At 49.7% G+C, this 17,493-nt stretch overlaps 1 protein-coding gene across 1 annotated transcript in view; it reads right to left on the bottom strand.

Moving 5' to 3' along the window:
• Positions 1-17,493, bottom strand: part of LOC140418107 (sodium- and chloride-dependent neutral and basic amino acid transporter B(0+)-like) — a 111,359-nt gene that overhangs the window by 73,556 nt on the left and 20,310 nt on the right. The window contains exon 3 of the mRNA XM_072501525.1: positions 10,099-10,266. Coding sequence (XP_072357626.1) covers positions 10,099-10,266 — 168 coding nt within the window. The remainder of the gene's footprint in view (positions 1-10,098; positions 10,267-17,493) is intronic.

The following is a 17,493-nucleotide window of genomic DNA, read 5'->3' as shown; positions in this document are numbered from 1 at the left end:
AACTCCCTCCAAACCCCAACTCACATTCAGGGGGGTTCCTGGTCCCCCCTCGCACAGCCCTACACCCAATCACCGTCACGCAAAAAATGCAATCTTAGCACCTTGGTTGTGGCAGCCCGACACCCTGGCAGTGCCCCTGCCAGCTGGAGATGCTACATGGGCACCTTGACAATGCTTAGCTGGTACCCAGTTGGTACTGCCAGGATGCTTAGCTGACACTGGCAGGGTGCCAGATACACAGTGCCAGGGTACCCAGATGGAACCAGCAGTGCCAGGGTACCACCCTATCCAGATGGCATGCACCTGGTGGCCATCAATCCCCTTGATTACCCCCACGAGTGCCGATCTACCAGGCCCCCGTTTGTGGAGACTAGCACTGAATGACACTCACCTGAGCTCTCCAAAACAAGGGGGTTTGATTCTACACCTTGGGTAGATCTTGGGACACATTATAGAGTGAGACTACCTGTCTCAGTCTAATATGCAGATTTGACAATAAGTGTTCTTGCCCACAATGGACGGGATTCACATTGCGACGTCTCGCAAGGCCTGACACGAACTCGCTGGACATGCCGAGGCAGGTAGATCCCAAAAGTAGAATCGCCAGGCATCTACGTCACGCTGCGCTGCCTTTACGGTGCAAAGTGACCGGTAGATCCCGCCCTGATATTTCTCCGTTAGAGTGCGCCCAAGATTTAATTCACTTTCATTCACTCCTAACAAAGCCATTACAAACTGTTGCAGCCACATGAGGAGGGTTAAAATATGATTCCCCTATCTTAATACCTCAAGTCTGACTTTTCACAGTAACTTCATTTGAAGCCTACTTGTGACAATAAGCGATTTTCGCTTCATTTCATTTCAAATGGGTACCGTTGAAGGTTCTACAAGTAGGAAGGAATTTTCTCAATGCTTGTGGTTAAACATTTACATACAGAGATTCAAGTCAGGTAGGCTTTATTGAATCATAGAATTTAAAGTGGTGAAGGAGGCCAATTGGCCCATCGAGTCTGCACCTGCCTTTGGAAAGAGCACCCCATTTACGCCCTCACCTCCACCCTATCCACGTAACCCCACCTAACCTTTTGGACACTAAGAGGCAATTTAGCATGGCCAATCCATCTAACTTGCACACGTTTGGACTGTGGGAGGAAACAGGAGCACCCGGAGGAAAGCCATGTAGATGCGGGGAGATGTTGCAAATTTCACAGTCACCCGGGGCCGGAATTGAACCCAGGTCACTGGAGCTGTGAAGCAGCAGTTCTTAAAACTGTACCACCATGCCGCCCCAGTTTAAGGGGTTAGTTTTTAGTGAGTTAGCAACCCAACCAGGTAAAGATGATAAAATATTTTAAAAGGTGAACAAAGAACAAAGAACAAAGAACAAAGAAATGTACAGCACAGGAACAGGCCCTTCGGCCCTCCAAGCCCGTGCCGACCATACTGCCCGACTAAACTACAATCTTCTACACTTCCTGGGTCCGTATCCTTCTATTCCCATCCTATTCATATATTTGTCAAGATGCCCCTTAAATGTCCCTATCGTCCCTGCCTCCACTACCTCCTCCGGTAGTGAGTTCCAGGCACCCACTACCCTCTGCGTAAAAAACTTGCCTCGTACATCTACTCTAAACTTTGCCCCTCTCACCTTAAACCTATGCCCCCTAGTAATTGACCCCTCTACCCTGGGGAAAAGCCTCTGACTATCCACTCTGTCTATGCCCCTCATAATTTTGTATACCTCTATCAGGTCGCCCCTCAACCTCCTTCGTTCCAGTGAGAACAAACCGAGTTTATTCAATCGCTCCTCATAGCTAATGCCCTCCATACCAGGCAACATTCTGGTAAATCTCTTCTGCACCCTCTCTAAAGCCTCCACATCCTTCTGGTAGTGTGGCGACCAGAATTGAACACTATACTCCAAGTGTGAACCCACGCTTCTCAAAACTTCGCCGCCCACAGACACATATACACAAGCATGCAAAATTCACAATTGATCCTTGCTTAGCCAAATTAAAGTTCAATTTTGAAAGATTAAAAACCTGGAGGGTTCACTATTTATGAATTCTTGGCTGGCCACTGTAACTGCAGCAGAAATTTTCCCAAATTCCCTTCGACTCCTGGGTTGAGTTTAGGGCCATGTACCTACAAATACTGAGGACAATTTCATTTTAAAAATGTAATCCGATTCTTCCAGAAGTCAATGGTTTTTGAACCTCCGGTTCCTTTCAATGAAAATTCACTGGGTTGGATTCTCCGCTGGTGGGATTCTCCATTGCGCCGGCCGCACACCTACGCCAGGGATTTCCCAACGGCGTACCTGTATTCCTCGTAGGTATGTACCAAAATGTTTCTTTGAACATCAACAAGCCTTGAGGATTTTTTTTGTATTTATTCCTACTACCTCATATTTCCCACAGTGCACTGCATCTTCACCCAGATTTCCCATTCACTCAACCTGTCTGTTAGAGCCCGCATGAAACCTACAGGATGGAGCAATCAGTCTCCTCGTGAGTCTCGCTGAGTACAAGCTGCCCCGTGAAGGGGGAAAGGAGCCTGAGGACATCCATGATTGAATTATATATAAAGTCAGCCAGTTATGGAATTGACAGAATGTGCAGACATGCACGATGTGCTTGCTGTGATTGCAGATGAGTTGAACATTCAATGAGTGGAAGCCATTGCGATTCACATCGTGGACACCTTGTTGCTACAGAGCTCCGAGTGCCACGTGAGTGCAGTCGATGATGCCCTCCACCTGTGGAAAACCAGAGATCTGTGCAAATACAAATGCTCTTGCATTCTCGCTTGCCTTATCCCAGTCAAAATGCATAAAGTTCTGTGCCTTTGTTTAAGATTGAGCCCATAACGTTTTGCACTATTTGTATGCGGACCCTTGCGAAATATTGCAGAGGTCACCTGTGGAGCCCTGGAAGGAGCCATTAGCATAAGAATTGGCAGTGGATACCCGAGTCTCCATGGTGCAGAATCAGGTGGCAGATATGACCAACCAGTTCTCTGGACATGCGCAGTCTTGAGTGGTAAGCACTGTCTATAGACCCTGGGTGGTATCTTCCGGCTGTTCACGTCAGCAGGATCTTCCAGTCCCGCTGACGACACCGCTGCCGTGGGTTTCTGAGTGGCATGGGGTGGATTCAATACAAAATCCCATTGACAGCAGTTTGAACAGAAGATCCCACTGCCAGCCTTTGGTGGGCTGTCTCCCACCACTGAGAAATCTGCCACGTGGAGACCAGAGAACCTCACCCTCTGAGTCCTGTAAGGTGCCTGCAAACAATGGCTCACTGGGGCTCTTTCGCAGCATGCACAGGAGGTATAGCTGCCCCTTCATCTTGAGGGTGGTGTTCCTTCCTTTGCCCAGACAGGTGACTACAATCCTCTCTTCTCCTTCATCTCCACTCCCTGGAAGCTATTAGGCATACAACTAAATCTCTAGGCTTCATGATCTGGATGTCCTCCTCCTGCACGTTAAGTGAGAGACATGAGGGTTAGCATAGGTTTCGTAGGGACCTCCCATGGCAAAGTGCCCCTCAAGCTGCGTCACAAGGCCCCTTAACACATCCCAGAAAGTGCTGGCCATCACTTGGATGGCAAGTGTTTAGTGCGCTTTGTGGCTGCCCAAAACCTCAGCCACCTCTGCCCCAGTCCACCTGATCAATTGGCAACAGTGTCGCCAAGTGGCTGCATGTGGACTATAAGGCCGCACTGTTAGCTTGAACCAGGGGCGTCATTCTCCGACCCCCCGCCGGGTCGGAGAATGGCCGTTGGCCGCCGTGAATCCCGCCCCCGCCGAAGTCTCCGGTACCGGAGATTGGGCGGGGGCGGGAATCGGGCCGCGCCGGTTGGCGGGACCCCCCGCTGGATTCTCCGGCCCGGATGGGCCGAAGTCCCGCCCAGGAATTGCCTGTCCCGCCGACGTAAATCAAACCTGGTATTTACCGGCGGGGCAAGGCGGCGTGGGCGGGCTCCGGGGTCCTGGGGGTGGGGGGCACAGGGCGATCTGACCACGGGGGGTGCCCCCACGGTGGCCTGGCCCGCGATCGGGGCCCACCGATCCACGGGCGGGCCTGTGCCGTGGGGGCACACTTTCCCTTCCGCCTCCGCTACGGCCTCCACCATGGCGGAGGCGGAAGAGACTCTCCCCACTGCGCATGCGCGGGAAACTGACAGCGGCCGCTGACGCTCCCGCGCATGCGCCGGGAAACTGACAGCGGCCGCTGACGCTCCCGCGCATGCGCCGCATTTCCGCGCCAGCTGGCGGGGCAACAAACGCCATTTCCGCCAGCTGGCGGGGCGGAAATCCCTCCGGCGTCGGCCTAGCCCCTCAATGTTGGGGCTAGGCCGCCAAAGATGCGGAGCATTCCGCAACTTTGGGCCGGCGCGATGCCCGTCTGATTGGCGCCGTCTTTGGCGCCAGTCGGCGGACATCCCGCCGTTGGGGGAGAATTTCGCCCCTGAGTGAGAATGGTCCAAACCCATATTACAATCCTCGACTGACCTCAACAGTGACTCAGATACAGGACAGAAACACCAACATTTAATTTTAATTTTGTTGGACTGTGAAGAAAGGATACCTCGCTTCAGGACTGAATTCCCAAAGAAATAGGGTTATGGTATGGTAAAACAAATTTCTAACAGTATTAAAATACCTTTAACATCATACCAAAAAATAGCTGACAATTACCCCTTAAACAATGTTAATCAATGCAATGAATACCGGAACCCTTAACCGCTATCTTTATTCCAACAAGAATCTTTGACAAAGAGTCATTCCTTGAAACATTAGCTCAGTCCTCTCTCCACAGATGCTGTCAGACCTGCTCAGATTGCCCATCATTTTCTGTTTTTGTTTCAGATTCCAGCATCTGCAGTCACTTGCTTTCAGAAAATGGAAGTTTCAGCTAGATATTTGGAGGAAAACTCAGATGATTTTTATTGATTCATTTTCAGGATATGGGCGTCGCTGGTTAGGCCAGCATTTATTGCCCATCCCTAATTGCCCTTCAGAAGGTGGTGGTGAGTTGCCTTCTTGAACTGCTGCAGTCCTTGAGGAATTGGTACACCTACTGTGCTGTTAGGGAGGGAGTTCCAGGATGTTGCCCCAGTAACAGTGAAGGAGCGGCAATATATTTCCAAGTCAGGGTGATGCGTGGCTTGGAGAGGAACATCCAGGTGGTGGGGTTCCCAGGAATCTGCTGCACTTGTCCTTCTAGATGGTAGTGACCGTGGGTTTGGAAGATGTTGTCAAAGGAACCTTAGTGAGTTACTGCAGTGCATCTTGCAGATGGTGCACATGGCTGCCACTGTTCGTCGTTGGTGGAGAGTTCGAATGTTTGTGGAAGGGGGAGTAACCAAGCAGGTGCTTTGTCCCGGATAGTGTCAAATGTCTTGAATATTGTTGGAGCTGCACTCATCCAAGCAAGTGGAGAGAATTCCATTACACTCCGACTTGTGCCTTGTAGATGGTGGACAGGCTTTGGGGGGTCAGGAGGTGAGTTACTCGCCGTAGGATTCCTAACCTTTGATCTGCTTTGGAAGCCACAGTATTAATGTGGGAAGTCCATTTCATTTTTGATCAATGATAATCCCTCAGGATGTTGATTGTGGGGATTCAGCGATGGTAATGCCACAGAATGTCATGTCAATGGTTAGATCCTCTCTTGTAGGAGATGGTTATTGCCTGGCACTTGTGTGGCACGAATGCGACTTGCCACTTGTCAGCCCAAGTGGATATTGTCCCGGTCTTGTTGCATTCGGACATGGACTGCTTCATTATCTGAGGAGTCGCGAATGGCTCCAGTCATATTATGCAGTCATCCGCAAACATCCCCACTTCTGATATTATGATGGAAGAGAGGTCATTGATGAAGCAGCTGAAGATGGTTGGGCCTAGGAACACCTGCAGTGGTGTCCTGGAGTTGAGATGGTTGACCTCCAACCACCAAAACCATCTTCCTTTGTGACAGGTATGACTCCAACTAGCAGTCACTCTCTCCTCATCTCTGGCATTCAGCTCTTTTGTCCATGTATGAACCAAAGCTGTAAGAGGTCAAGAGCTGAGTGACCTTGGCGGAACCCAAACTGAGTGTCCGTGAGTGGTTATTGCTGAGTAAGTGCCCCTCGATAGCACAGTTGATTACTCCTTCCATCACTTTGCTGATGATGGAGAGTAGGCTGATGGGGTGGTAATTGGCTGGGTTGAATTTGGCCTCTTTCTTGTGTATAGTATACACCTGGACAATTTTCCACATTGCCGGTAGATGACAGTGCTGTAGTTGTCCTGAAACACCTTGGCTAGGGGTGCGGCAAGTTCTGTACACAAGTCTTCTGCACTATTGCCTGAACATTATCAAGACCCAAAGCCTTTGCAGTATCCAGTGCTTTCAGCCGTTTCTTGATATCACGTGGAGTGAATCGTATTGGCTGAAGACTGACATCTGTGATGCTGGGGACCTCCAGAAGAGACCGAGATGGATCATCCACTTGACATTTCTGGCTGAAGATTGTTGCAAATGCCTCAGCCTGGTCTTTTATGTGCTGGGCTTCTCCACCATTGAGGTTGGGGATATTTGTGGAGCCTCCTCCTCCAGTGAGTTGTTTAATTGTCCATCAACATTCACAGCTGGATGTGGCAGGACTGCAGAGCTTAGATCTGATGTGTTGGTTGTGGAATCACTTAGTCTGTCTATTACTTGCTGCTTATACTGTTTGGCACACAAGTAGTCCTGTGTTGTAGCTTCACCAGGTCGATGCCTCATTTTTCAGTATGCCTGGTGTTGGTGTTCATAGAATGTACAGTGCAGAAGGAGGCCATTCGGCCCATCGAGTCTGCACTGGCTCTTTGAAAGAGCACCCTACCCAAGCCCACACCTCCACCGTATCCCCATAACCCAGTAACCCACCCAACACTAAGTGCAATTTTGGACACTAAGGGCAATTTATCATGACCAATCCACCTAACCTGCACATCTTTGGACTGTGGGAGGAAACCGGAGCACCCGGAGGAAACCCACGCACACACGAGGAGGATGTGCAGACTCCACACAGACAGTGACCCAAGCCGGAATCGAACCTGGGACTCTGGGGCTGTGAAGTAATTGTGCTCACCACTATGCTACCGTGCTGCCTTGCTCCCGGCATGCTCTCCTGCACTCTTCATTGGACCAGGTTTGATCCCCTGGCTTGGTGGTAATGCTGGAGTGGGGGATATGCCGGGCGGGGAGGTTACAGATTGTGGTTGAATACAATTCTGCTGCTGCTGATGGCCCACAGCGCCTCATGGATACCCAGTCTTGCATTGCCAGATCTGTTCGAAGTCCATCCCATTTAGCATGGGTGGTAGTGCCACACAACACAATGGAGGGTATCCTCAATGTGAAGACGGGATTTTGTCTCCCCAAGGACTGTGCGGCGGTCACTTCTACTGATGCTGTCATGAACAGATGCTTCTGCAGCAGGCAGATTGGAGAGGATGAGGTCAAGTATGTTTTTCCCTCTTGGTGGCTCCCTCACCACCTGCTTCAGTCCCAGTCTAGTAGCTATGTCCTTTAGGACCCAGCCAGCTCGGTTTGTAGTGGTACTACTGAGCAATTCTTGGAGGTGGACATTGAAGTCCCCCATCCAGAGCATATGCTGCACCCTTGCCACCCTCCAAGGGGTGTTCAACATGGAGGAGCACTGATTCATTAGCGAATGGTGGCTTGTACGTGGTAATCAGCAGGAGGTTTCCTTGCCCATGTTTAACCTGAAGCCATGAGACTTCAGAGTCGATGTTGAGGACTCCCAGAGTAGCTCCCCCCCCCCCCAACTGTATACCACTGTGCGTCCACCTCTGATGAGTCTGTCCTGCCGGTGAGACAGGACATACCCAGGAATGGTGATAATGGCATAAGGGACATTGTCTGTAAGGTATGATCCTGTGAGCATGACGGTGTTGTTTAACTAGTCTGTGGGACAGCTCTCCCAACTTTGGCACAATTCCCCAGATGTTAGTAAAGAGGACTTTGCAAGTTTGGTGGGACTGGGTTTGCCATGGCTGTTTCTGGTGCCTAGTTCGATGCTGGGTGATCCGTCCTGTTTCATTCGTTTTTTGTGTTTTCTTTGCGGCAGGACGCAACTGAGTGGCTTTCTGGGCCATTTCAGAGGGCATTGAAGAGTCAACCATGTGCGTCTGGAGTAACATGTAGGCCAGACCAGGTAAGGATTTCCTTCCCTAAAAGACATTAGTGAATCTGGTGGGTTTTTACAACCAGCAAAAATAGTTTCATGGTCATCATTAGACTTTTAATTATAGGTATTTTATTGAGTTTAGATTCCGCCACTTGCTGTGGGATTCGAACCCGGATCCCCAAATCATTAGTCTCTGGATTATGAGTCAAGTACACAATACCACTATGCCATCACACCCGCAATGACTAAAAGTGAGAAAAAGATTCCTGCACAAACACAGAGATACAAAGACAAGAGAGTCAATGTGATACACAACAACAAAGAGAGAGAGAGTGAGAGAAACAATTGACAAATGAAGCAAAAGAAAGAATTATAGACTACGTGACAAACTGAGAATTAAAGTAGAAAGAGACTCATGTTCTTACACTTTGCTCATTAGCAACACGACTAGCAATAGAACATAGAACATAGAACAATACAGCGCAGTACAGGCCCTTCGGCCCACGATGTTGCACCGAAACAAAAGCCATCTAACCTACACTATACCATTATCATCCATATGTTTATCCAATAAACGTTTAAATGCCCTTAATGTTGGCGAGTTCACTACTGTAGCAGGTAGGGCATTCCACGGCCTCACTACTCTTTGCGTAAAGAACCTACCCCTGACCTCTGTCCTATATCTATTACCCCTCAGTTTAAGGCTATGTCCCCTCGTGCTAGCCATTTCCATCCGCGGGAGAAGGCTCTCACTGTCCACCCTATCTAACCCTCTGATCATTTTGTATGCCTCTATTAAGTCTCCTCTTAACCTTCTTCTCTCTAACGAAAACAACCTCAAGTCCATCAGCCTTTCCTCATAAGATTTTCCCTCCATACCAGGCAACATCCTGGTAAATCTCCTCTGCACCCGTTCCAAAGCCTCCACATCCTTCCTATAATGCGGTGACCAGAACTGCACGCAATACTCCAAATGCGGCCGTACCAGAGTTCTGTACAGCTGCAACATGACCTCCTGACTCCGGAACTCAATCCCTCTACCAATAAAGGCCAACACTCCATAGGCCTTCTTCACCACCCTATCAACCTGGGTGGCAACTTTCAGGGATCTATGTACATGGACACCTAGATCCCTCTGCTCATCCACACTTTCAAGAACTTTTCCATTAGCCACATATTCCACATTCCTGTTTTTCCTTCCAAAGTGAATCACCTCACACTTCTCTACATTAAACTCCATTTGCCACCTCTCAGCCCAGCACTGCAGCTTATCTATATCCCTCTGTAACCTGCTACTTCCTTCCTCACTATCGACAACACCACCGACTTTAGTATCGTCTGCAAATTTACTCACCCACCCTTCTGCGCCTTCCTCTAGGTCATTGATAAAAATGACAAACAGCAACGGCCCCAGAACAGATCCTTGTGGTACTCCACTTGTGACAGAACTCCATTCTGAACATTTCCCATCAACCACCACCCTCTGTCTTCTTTCAGCTAGCCAATTTCTGATCCACATCTCTAAATCACCCTCAATCCCCAGCCTCCGTATTTTCTGCAATAGCCTACCGTGGGGAACCTTATCAAACGCTTTGCTGAAATCCATATACACCACATCAACTGCTCTACCCTCGTCTACCTGTTCAGTCACCTTCTCAGATGATCTGTTTTCTTTAAAATATTGCCATCATTAATTTTTTATTCATTACTTATTATCCTGCAATCCCGGTGACTCGGTGACATGATTGCTGCCGCTGCTGCTGATTCCTGTCCCAGTATCTCTGCTATGTGATCACAATGAAGATGGTCACTGAAACTATTGTCCATTTTCCTCTCCCATTCAGTATGTCAGATTGAGGAATGAACAGTCGATCTCTATACTTTACCCGATAGACGTTCAGACAGTACCTTTAGGAGTCCTGCTGCATGTTTCATCTGCGCCCCACCAGCTGAAGCAGTCTGTCCATGGCAGGGGGGATTGGAAGGAGGCGAACAAGTAGTACAGGCTGTAGGCGATGATGACGGTGTAGGGGATGGTAGAAATTAAGCTCATAAAGACCATAGTGATCCCCATACCTTAAAATGAAACAACAAACAGAAGATTAGATTGGGAACTACTGATTTGAAATCAATTCTTTGACCTGAATCTGTTGGTCGAGCAAACCATTGGTCTTTTTCTGCAAATGACATCTCACGAGATCTCCTGAGGCATCACAGGTGTCACAAAACTCGCGAGAAGCCTCTGGCGAGATTTAACACCCTCATTGCGTCCCAAGTCGGGCGCGACGAGGCCATTTGACCGGGCCCATAATGTTGGCTTGTATTCCGTACGTCTTGATGAGTGAATAAATAGAAATGTTTTAAAACGATAAAGGAGTCCATTAGTAACGATGTGGAAAACCTAATGATGCATGATTAATTACATTCAAAGACGAGGTTGTAACATAACTGAAGGCTTTAATCGACTCGAACAGTTCCACAGCAGCTTCGGTACAGAAAGTGAGGGCTGCTGGGACGGCACCGGTTCTTATACCCCGCCTGTCAAGGCGGAGCTACATACCAACAGCCAATGGTAAACTCCTAGGTTTCACCAATGGTCTTCACCCTCTTGGGTACTGTAATACCTGATAATACCACATTCACCCCCTGTTAAAAAGGAGTCCAGCGAGAATGGTGGCCAGTGGTTACAATTGCATCTACATGGTATGATCAGATTCGGAGGTAAAGTGATACCTCTTTACAGAGTTGTCGAGAATATTCTACAAGCGTGGAAGATATATACATTCAGTGTATGTTTACGGTTATAGCTACAGTGAAACAATCAGTCGGTTGGGTGGCCTGGTCATCCTCCTGGATCGTCTGGGTTTCGGTGGTGATTCTGGTGGGGGTCCGAGCGTCTGCGACTCCAGGAGCGTGGTGTCGGCCTCGATGGCAGCTTCGTCACCCTTAGATGGCGCTAGTGGGGCCAACGGTTGGGCCTAGAGGGGGGCGCCTGTAGGGGGCGTCGGTGGGTGGGATGGCCTAAGCAGGAGTGGTGGGAGGACTGACCCTCCAGTGAGGTGCTGTGGGGTGGGGGTGGGGGTGGGGGTGGGGGGGGAGGTGGGGGTAATGGTTCGGGTGCGCATGGGGTTCCGGCGGGCTCCAGGTCCGGAGGGAGACTGTATCTTGCCAGCTGTCAGGGAACGCCACGTAGGCGTACTGGGGGTTAGTGTGCAGCAGTTGGACCCTCTCGACCAACGGGTCCGACTTGTGCGCCAGCACGTGCTTCCGAAGCAGGATGGGTCTGGGTGTTGCTAGCCAGGTTGGGAGCGACGTCCCGGAGGAGGACTTCCTGGGGAAGACAAGGAGACGTTCATGAGGTGTCTGATTGGTAGTTGTACAGAGCAGCAACCGGATGGCGTGGAGGGCCTCCGAGAGGACTTCTTGCCAGCGGGAGACTGTGAGATTCCTGGACCGTAGGGCCAGTAGAACGGTCTTCCAGACCGTTCTGTTCTCCATCTCTACCTGCCCGTTTCCCCGGGGGTTGTAACTGGTCGTCCTGCTTGAGGCGATGACCTTGCTGAGCAGGAATTGGCGCAGTTCGTCGCTCATAAAGGAGGACCCCCTATCACGATGTATGTACGTGGGGAACCCGAACAGTGTAACGATACCCTGGAGGGCCTTGATGATGGTGTTTGCGGTCATGTCGGGGCAGGGGATGGCGAATGGGAACCGCGAGTACTCGTCAATCACGTTCAGGTAATACGTGTTGCGGTCGGTGGAGGGGAGGGGGCCTTTGAAGTCCATGCTGAGGCGTTCAAAGGGACGGGAAGCCTTTATCAGGTGCGCCCTCTCTGGCCGGTAGACATGCGGTTTGCACTCCGCGCAGATTTGGCAGTCCCTGGTGACTGTCCTGACCTCCTCGATGGAGTATGGCAGGTTGCGGGTCTTAATGAAGTGGAAAAAATGTGTGACCCCCTGGTGGCAGAGGTCCCCGTGGAGGGCTTGGAGGCAGTCCACTTGTGCGGTGGCACACGTGCCGCAGGACAGGGCATCGGAAGGCTCGTTTAGCTTCCCGGGACGATACAAGATCTCGTAGTTGTAGGTGGAGAGTTCTATCCTCCACCGTAAGATCTTGTCGCGTGTGGGCCGGGCAGTGCATGCGGGGATGCTTCGCCTGCCCGCAGAAGAAACAGTGGGGCCCGACGGAGTTAGCGGGCCATCTTACAGCGCAGGCCTGCGGGGACACGGGGAAGGTCAGTGGGGCTGCCGCTGCGGGATGTTACGCAGCCCAGGGGGCCACCGCGCGGTTGGGCACAAAGGACTGCGTGTTTCTGGAGGCAACATCCATGGACCCTGCCAGGGCTCGTGCCATTCTCAGTCCCATGGTGTCCTTTTCTAAGAGTCTTTGGCAGATCTCTGAGGAGCTCATACCTGCTACGAAGGCATCCCGGATTAGAAGTTCCATGTGCTTGCTCCCCGAAACATGCAGGCAGCCACAGTTTCTGACCAGCACCAGTAGCGCATGGTAGAAGTCCTCCAATGATTCCCCGAGGCTTTGCCGCCTAGTTGCAAGCAGTTGATGTGTGCGTAGGCCTGGTTTACAGGGTGGATATAATGTCCTTTTAACAGTTCGATCGCAGCATCGAAGTCCTCCGCCTCCTCGATGAGGGTGAAGATCCCAGGGCTTACTCTCGAGTGCAGGAGATGCAGTTTCTGTTCTCCTGAGGGGGTGCCTCGGGCTGTCTCGAGGTAGCCTTCAAAGCATGCCAGCCAGTGCTTAAATATCGCTGCCGAGTTCTCTGTGTGGGGGCTGAGTTGTAGACACTCCGTCTTGATTCGGAGATCCATCCTTCCAACTTAAGTCTAGTTGATTAAATTAATGCACGATCAATTACACTCAAAGACGAGGTTGTAACATAACTGAAGGCTTTAATCGACTAGAACTGTTCCCCAGCAGCTTCGGTACAGAAAGTGAGGGCTGCTGGGACGGCACCGGTTCTTATACCCTGCCTGTCAAGGCGGAGCTACATACCAACAGCCAATGATAAACTCCTAGGTTTAACCAATGGTCTTCGGCCTCTTGGGTACTGTAATACTTGATAATACCACACCTAACATACGAACATATGAATGAAAAATGAAAAGGCACCTTAGTCCCAGAGGACCATAGGCAGCACACATCTTTTGAGAGACAGCTGACTGATGGTGATTTAACCTGAGGGTCACCACACCTCAGGCGAGGAGCAAAGTTGAGAAGGAAGAGTTCCAAAAATTCATGACCCTCTGAGAGAAGATATTTCTTCTCACCTCTGTCTGAAATGGCAGACCCCTTATTTTTAAACAGCGGCCTCTGGTTCTAGATTCTCCCACAAGAGGAAACATCCTCTGCACGTCGGCCCTGTCACAACCCCTCAGGATCTTATATATTTCAATTAAGTTGTCTCTTACTCTTCTAAACTCCAGCTGATACAGGCCCAACCTCTGCAACCTGTTTTCATAAGAGAACATTCCCAATCCAGGGATTAGTCTGATAAACCTTCTCTGAATTACTTTCAACAGATTCACATCCTTCCTTAAATACCAATACCGGAAACAGTACTCCAGGTGTGTATAATAGAATCATAATAGAATTTACAGTGCAGAAGGAGGCCATTCGGCTCATCGAGTCTGCACCAGCCCTTGGAAAGAGCACCCTACCTAAGACCACTCCTCCACCGTATCCCCGTAACCCATAAACCCCATCTAACCTTTTTTTTTGGACTCTAAGGGCAATTTAGCATGGCCAATCCACCTAACCTGCACATCTTTAGACTGTGGGAGGAAACCGGAGCACCCGGAGGAAACCCACGCACACACGGGGAGAATGTGCAGACGCCGCAGACAGTGACCCAAGCCGGGAATCGAACCTCTGACCCTGGAGCTGTGAAGCAATTGTGCTAACCACTATGCTACCGTGCCGCCCCATGTAGTCTCACAACAGCTGTACAACTGAAGCATAATCTCTGTAATTTTGTATTCAATTCCCCTCACAATAAACAATAACATTCCATCAGCTTTCCTAATTACCTGCACACCAACCTTTTGCGATTTGTTACGTACCAGAATAACACCATTGGCTGGTGTAAAGTCATGTGTAACGCCTTTTGCGGGATTGTGTACCCTGTTTCAGCAGCATCTTGTAAATAAACCCCTTGCACTATGCTATACGAACTCGACGTGTGCCACCTCTGATTCTTTCTCTTTACGGCTACAACAAACTAACATAACAAAATAGTAACAGGCGACAAAATTTGGGTCGTACAAAAACAGGAGGAAAACAATTTTCGACTGCAAATCTCTGAGCCAGAAGAAGGAAACAGCGACAGAGATCGAGGTCCATGCACCAGCCATGAGGTCAGGAGAAATTTTCTCGACTTCCAAGGCAAATCATTGTTGTAGCAAGTTAAAACAACTCTGAGGTAAATACTTGTACACTGTACTGTTTGTCGAGGGGTTTCGGCGAAAAATATAGTCGACTGTGTCAACCGCTAGTGCAAGTATAGGGCTTTCTGAAAAAAAATTCAGCAGACAACTGTGAGTTACTGGGGGATTACTTCAAACAGAGGACCAAAGCTTTCAGTAACTTACCATTTGTAGTGGGCAGAGATGTGGAGAATATGCATGAGGCACTGAAATGGGCCACGGCAACGCAAACCTTTGGGGCCGTCGACTCTGCAACCTACTGCCCGGAAATAGTGGGGCACAGAAACAGCTAGTCTGCTTGTGCGCTGTGAGTTTATTTGCTTTAACAGAGAGAAAATAAATGTCAGGGGAGACAAGCTGAAGGCTGAGTAACACAGATCAGGGAGCTACAATCCAAAAATGGTGGGAAGAAAAGGCGCCATGGATGCATTTGATGAGGAGAAAGAGACATGGAACTCTGATGAGGAAAGGTTCTCGTCATTACTTAAAGGCTGCCAGACACCACCAGACCTATAATCTGTGACTTTTATCAGCTTACTTAGGAGAAAAACATTCATGTGACTACAGAATTTAGTACCCCCAGATAAACCTGGAAACAAGTCATATAATAAGTTTATAATTGTTTTGCAAGACTTAGCTCAGTGGGCTAGACAGCTGGCTTGTAATACAGAACAAGGCCAGCAGCGCGGGTTCAATTCCCGTACCAGCTTACCCGAACAGGCGCCGGAATGTGGCGACCAGGGGCTTTTCACAGTAACTTCATACTTGTGACATTAAAAGGTTATTATTATTATTATTATTCTCGTCCCGACCACTATTAATAGTGTTGTGCACAGGAGAAAGGGGAAAATATTTCAAATTTGCTGCATCGCGACAAAAACTGGAAAGGTTCTGCATATTTGGCCAGGTTTTGGATGAAACACTTCACGTCCGACCAGTTTGTGGTCTCAGGAATGGAGCCATCCCAAGGAAATTGCTGATTGAAGGTGTGTTAACTCGAAAGTCTGTTATGGAGATAACAATGTCTGTGCAACTTGCTGTGAGAGACACTTTGCTGAGTGGAGTTCGAGCTAAAGTCCATGAGATGGAATCTGTGGGAAGCAGATCCACCAAGAACCTACCAAGTCATCGCTGCAACCAGGCGGGACATACGGCTGGAGATTGCTGGAGCAAGGAAAGCAAATGTAAAAATTGTGGTAAAGTTGGTCACGTTCACAAGTCATGCTGGTCGCATCAAGTCTCATCAGCACAAAAGGAATGTACCAAGAAAAGTACTACAAAGTCTCCAGAGCGAGGTTACCAATTAAGCGATCCAACTGAAGATTCACAAATACCAAAGTGTCAAGTCAGTTTAAGGAATTAAAGCTTGGCGTTCTAGCAGTCCATGGAAATCAGCAATGATTTTGGGTTTATCCAAAATTAAATGGAAACACTTTTCAGATGGAAGTGATACACGTGCTGCAGTATCATTTTTCCCTGAATCGCTATATGGTCAGAAATTGAAATATCTGCCATTGCAATGTGGTCTTGAGGACAAATGCCGAGGTAGTTGTGCTGCTGAAGCGATTGTGGAAGCTGTCATGATATTCAGGTAAACATCATGGTGCAAACATACATACACACTGATGGACAGATCAACGGACCAATCAATACACACACAACACCACAGCCAATCACAGGCAAGAGCATACACACTATAAAACGGGGAACACAACACTTCCCGTTCATTCCAGCAGGAGACAGCTCAGGGAACAGAGCTCACAGCAAGCGACTCAGACAACCACCATGTGCTGAGTGCCACTCCAAGATAGTGTTAGGGATAGGTCCACAGATTCAAGGGTAATGAACGAACCACAGTAACCAGTTTATCATTGTAAGTATTGTTAGTAATAAAACTGAGTTGTACCATCCGCAACCATGTTGGTTCGTCTATGGAGCAGAGAACACAACACGACATAGTACCAGGATTGGAACCTGGTAACTGTGAGACCTACCTACGCATCCTCAGGAATCCGCCATCCTGCGCCATGGACACCGTCAGCACGCCGCAGCCGCTACAAATCGCTGGAAACCTCGGCGTCCACTGGAAGCTGTTTAAACGCCTGCAGGGTAAGGATGAGCCTTTTCAATCTTTCCTGACACGTCTCCGTATCCTCGCGCAGTCCTGCGGTTACGACGCCGCCTCCGATTCAATAATTCGGGACCAGATTGTTTTTGGGGTCACCTCGGACACCCTACGCCACCAGCACCTCAAAATAAAAGGCCTCCGCTATCGAAGCCTGCGGCCTTCATGAAAACGCGACCAGCCGCTACGCCCAGTTTCAAGCAGCCGAATCGGCATGGCAGGGGTCCTGCGAGGCTGAGCGGGTCCAGGCGATCGAGTTCCTCCCGGCCGGCGACCCGGATGAGGGCGGCCATTTTGCGTGCTTTCCGCGGCCTCCCACGTTTGTGCGCACCAAAAAAGACGTAGACGCTGAGGGACGTGATGCGCAGGCGCGCCCGACGCAAGACCGAACTACACATGCGCGGTGACGCAACGAACACCATGACGTCACGACGTGCGGTGACTGTGGAGCCGCACATTTAAAGCGGCAATGTCCGGCAAATAAGTGACAATGCCTCCGCTGTGGCAAGATGGGCCACTACACTGCCTGCTGTCGAGCAGCTCAACCTGCCAACGCTCCCCAATTCCGACACACGCAGGGACGTGCGGACCATTCAGCCTCCGTGCAACGAGTCGTACCCAGACGACATCGAAACCAGTGACACAGACGACCGGGACGCCTTCCGTGTTGCGGTCATTGATAAGGATCGGATGTCTCCAAGCAGGACCCACCAGCCGAGGCCAGTGAACAGTGT

This window comes from Scyliorhinus torazame, chromosome 5 (genome assembly GCF_047496885.1).
Source record: "Scyliorhinus torazame isolate Kashiwa2021f chromosome 5, sScyTor2.1, whole genome shotgun sequence".
NCBI lineage: Eukaryota > Metazoa > Chordata > Chondrichthyes > Carcharhiniformes > Scyliorhinidae > Scyliorhinus > Scyliorhinus torazame.
This window is presented reverse-complemented; position numbering and strand designations above follow the sequence as displayed.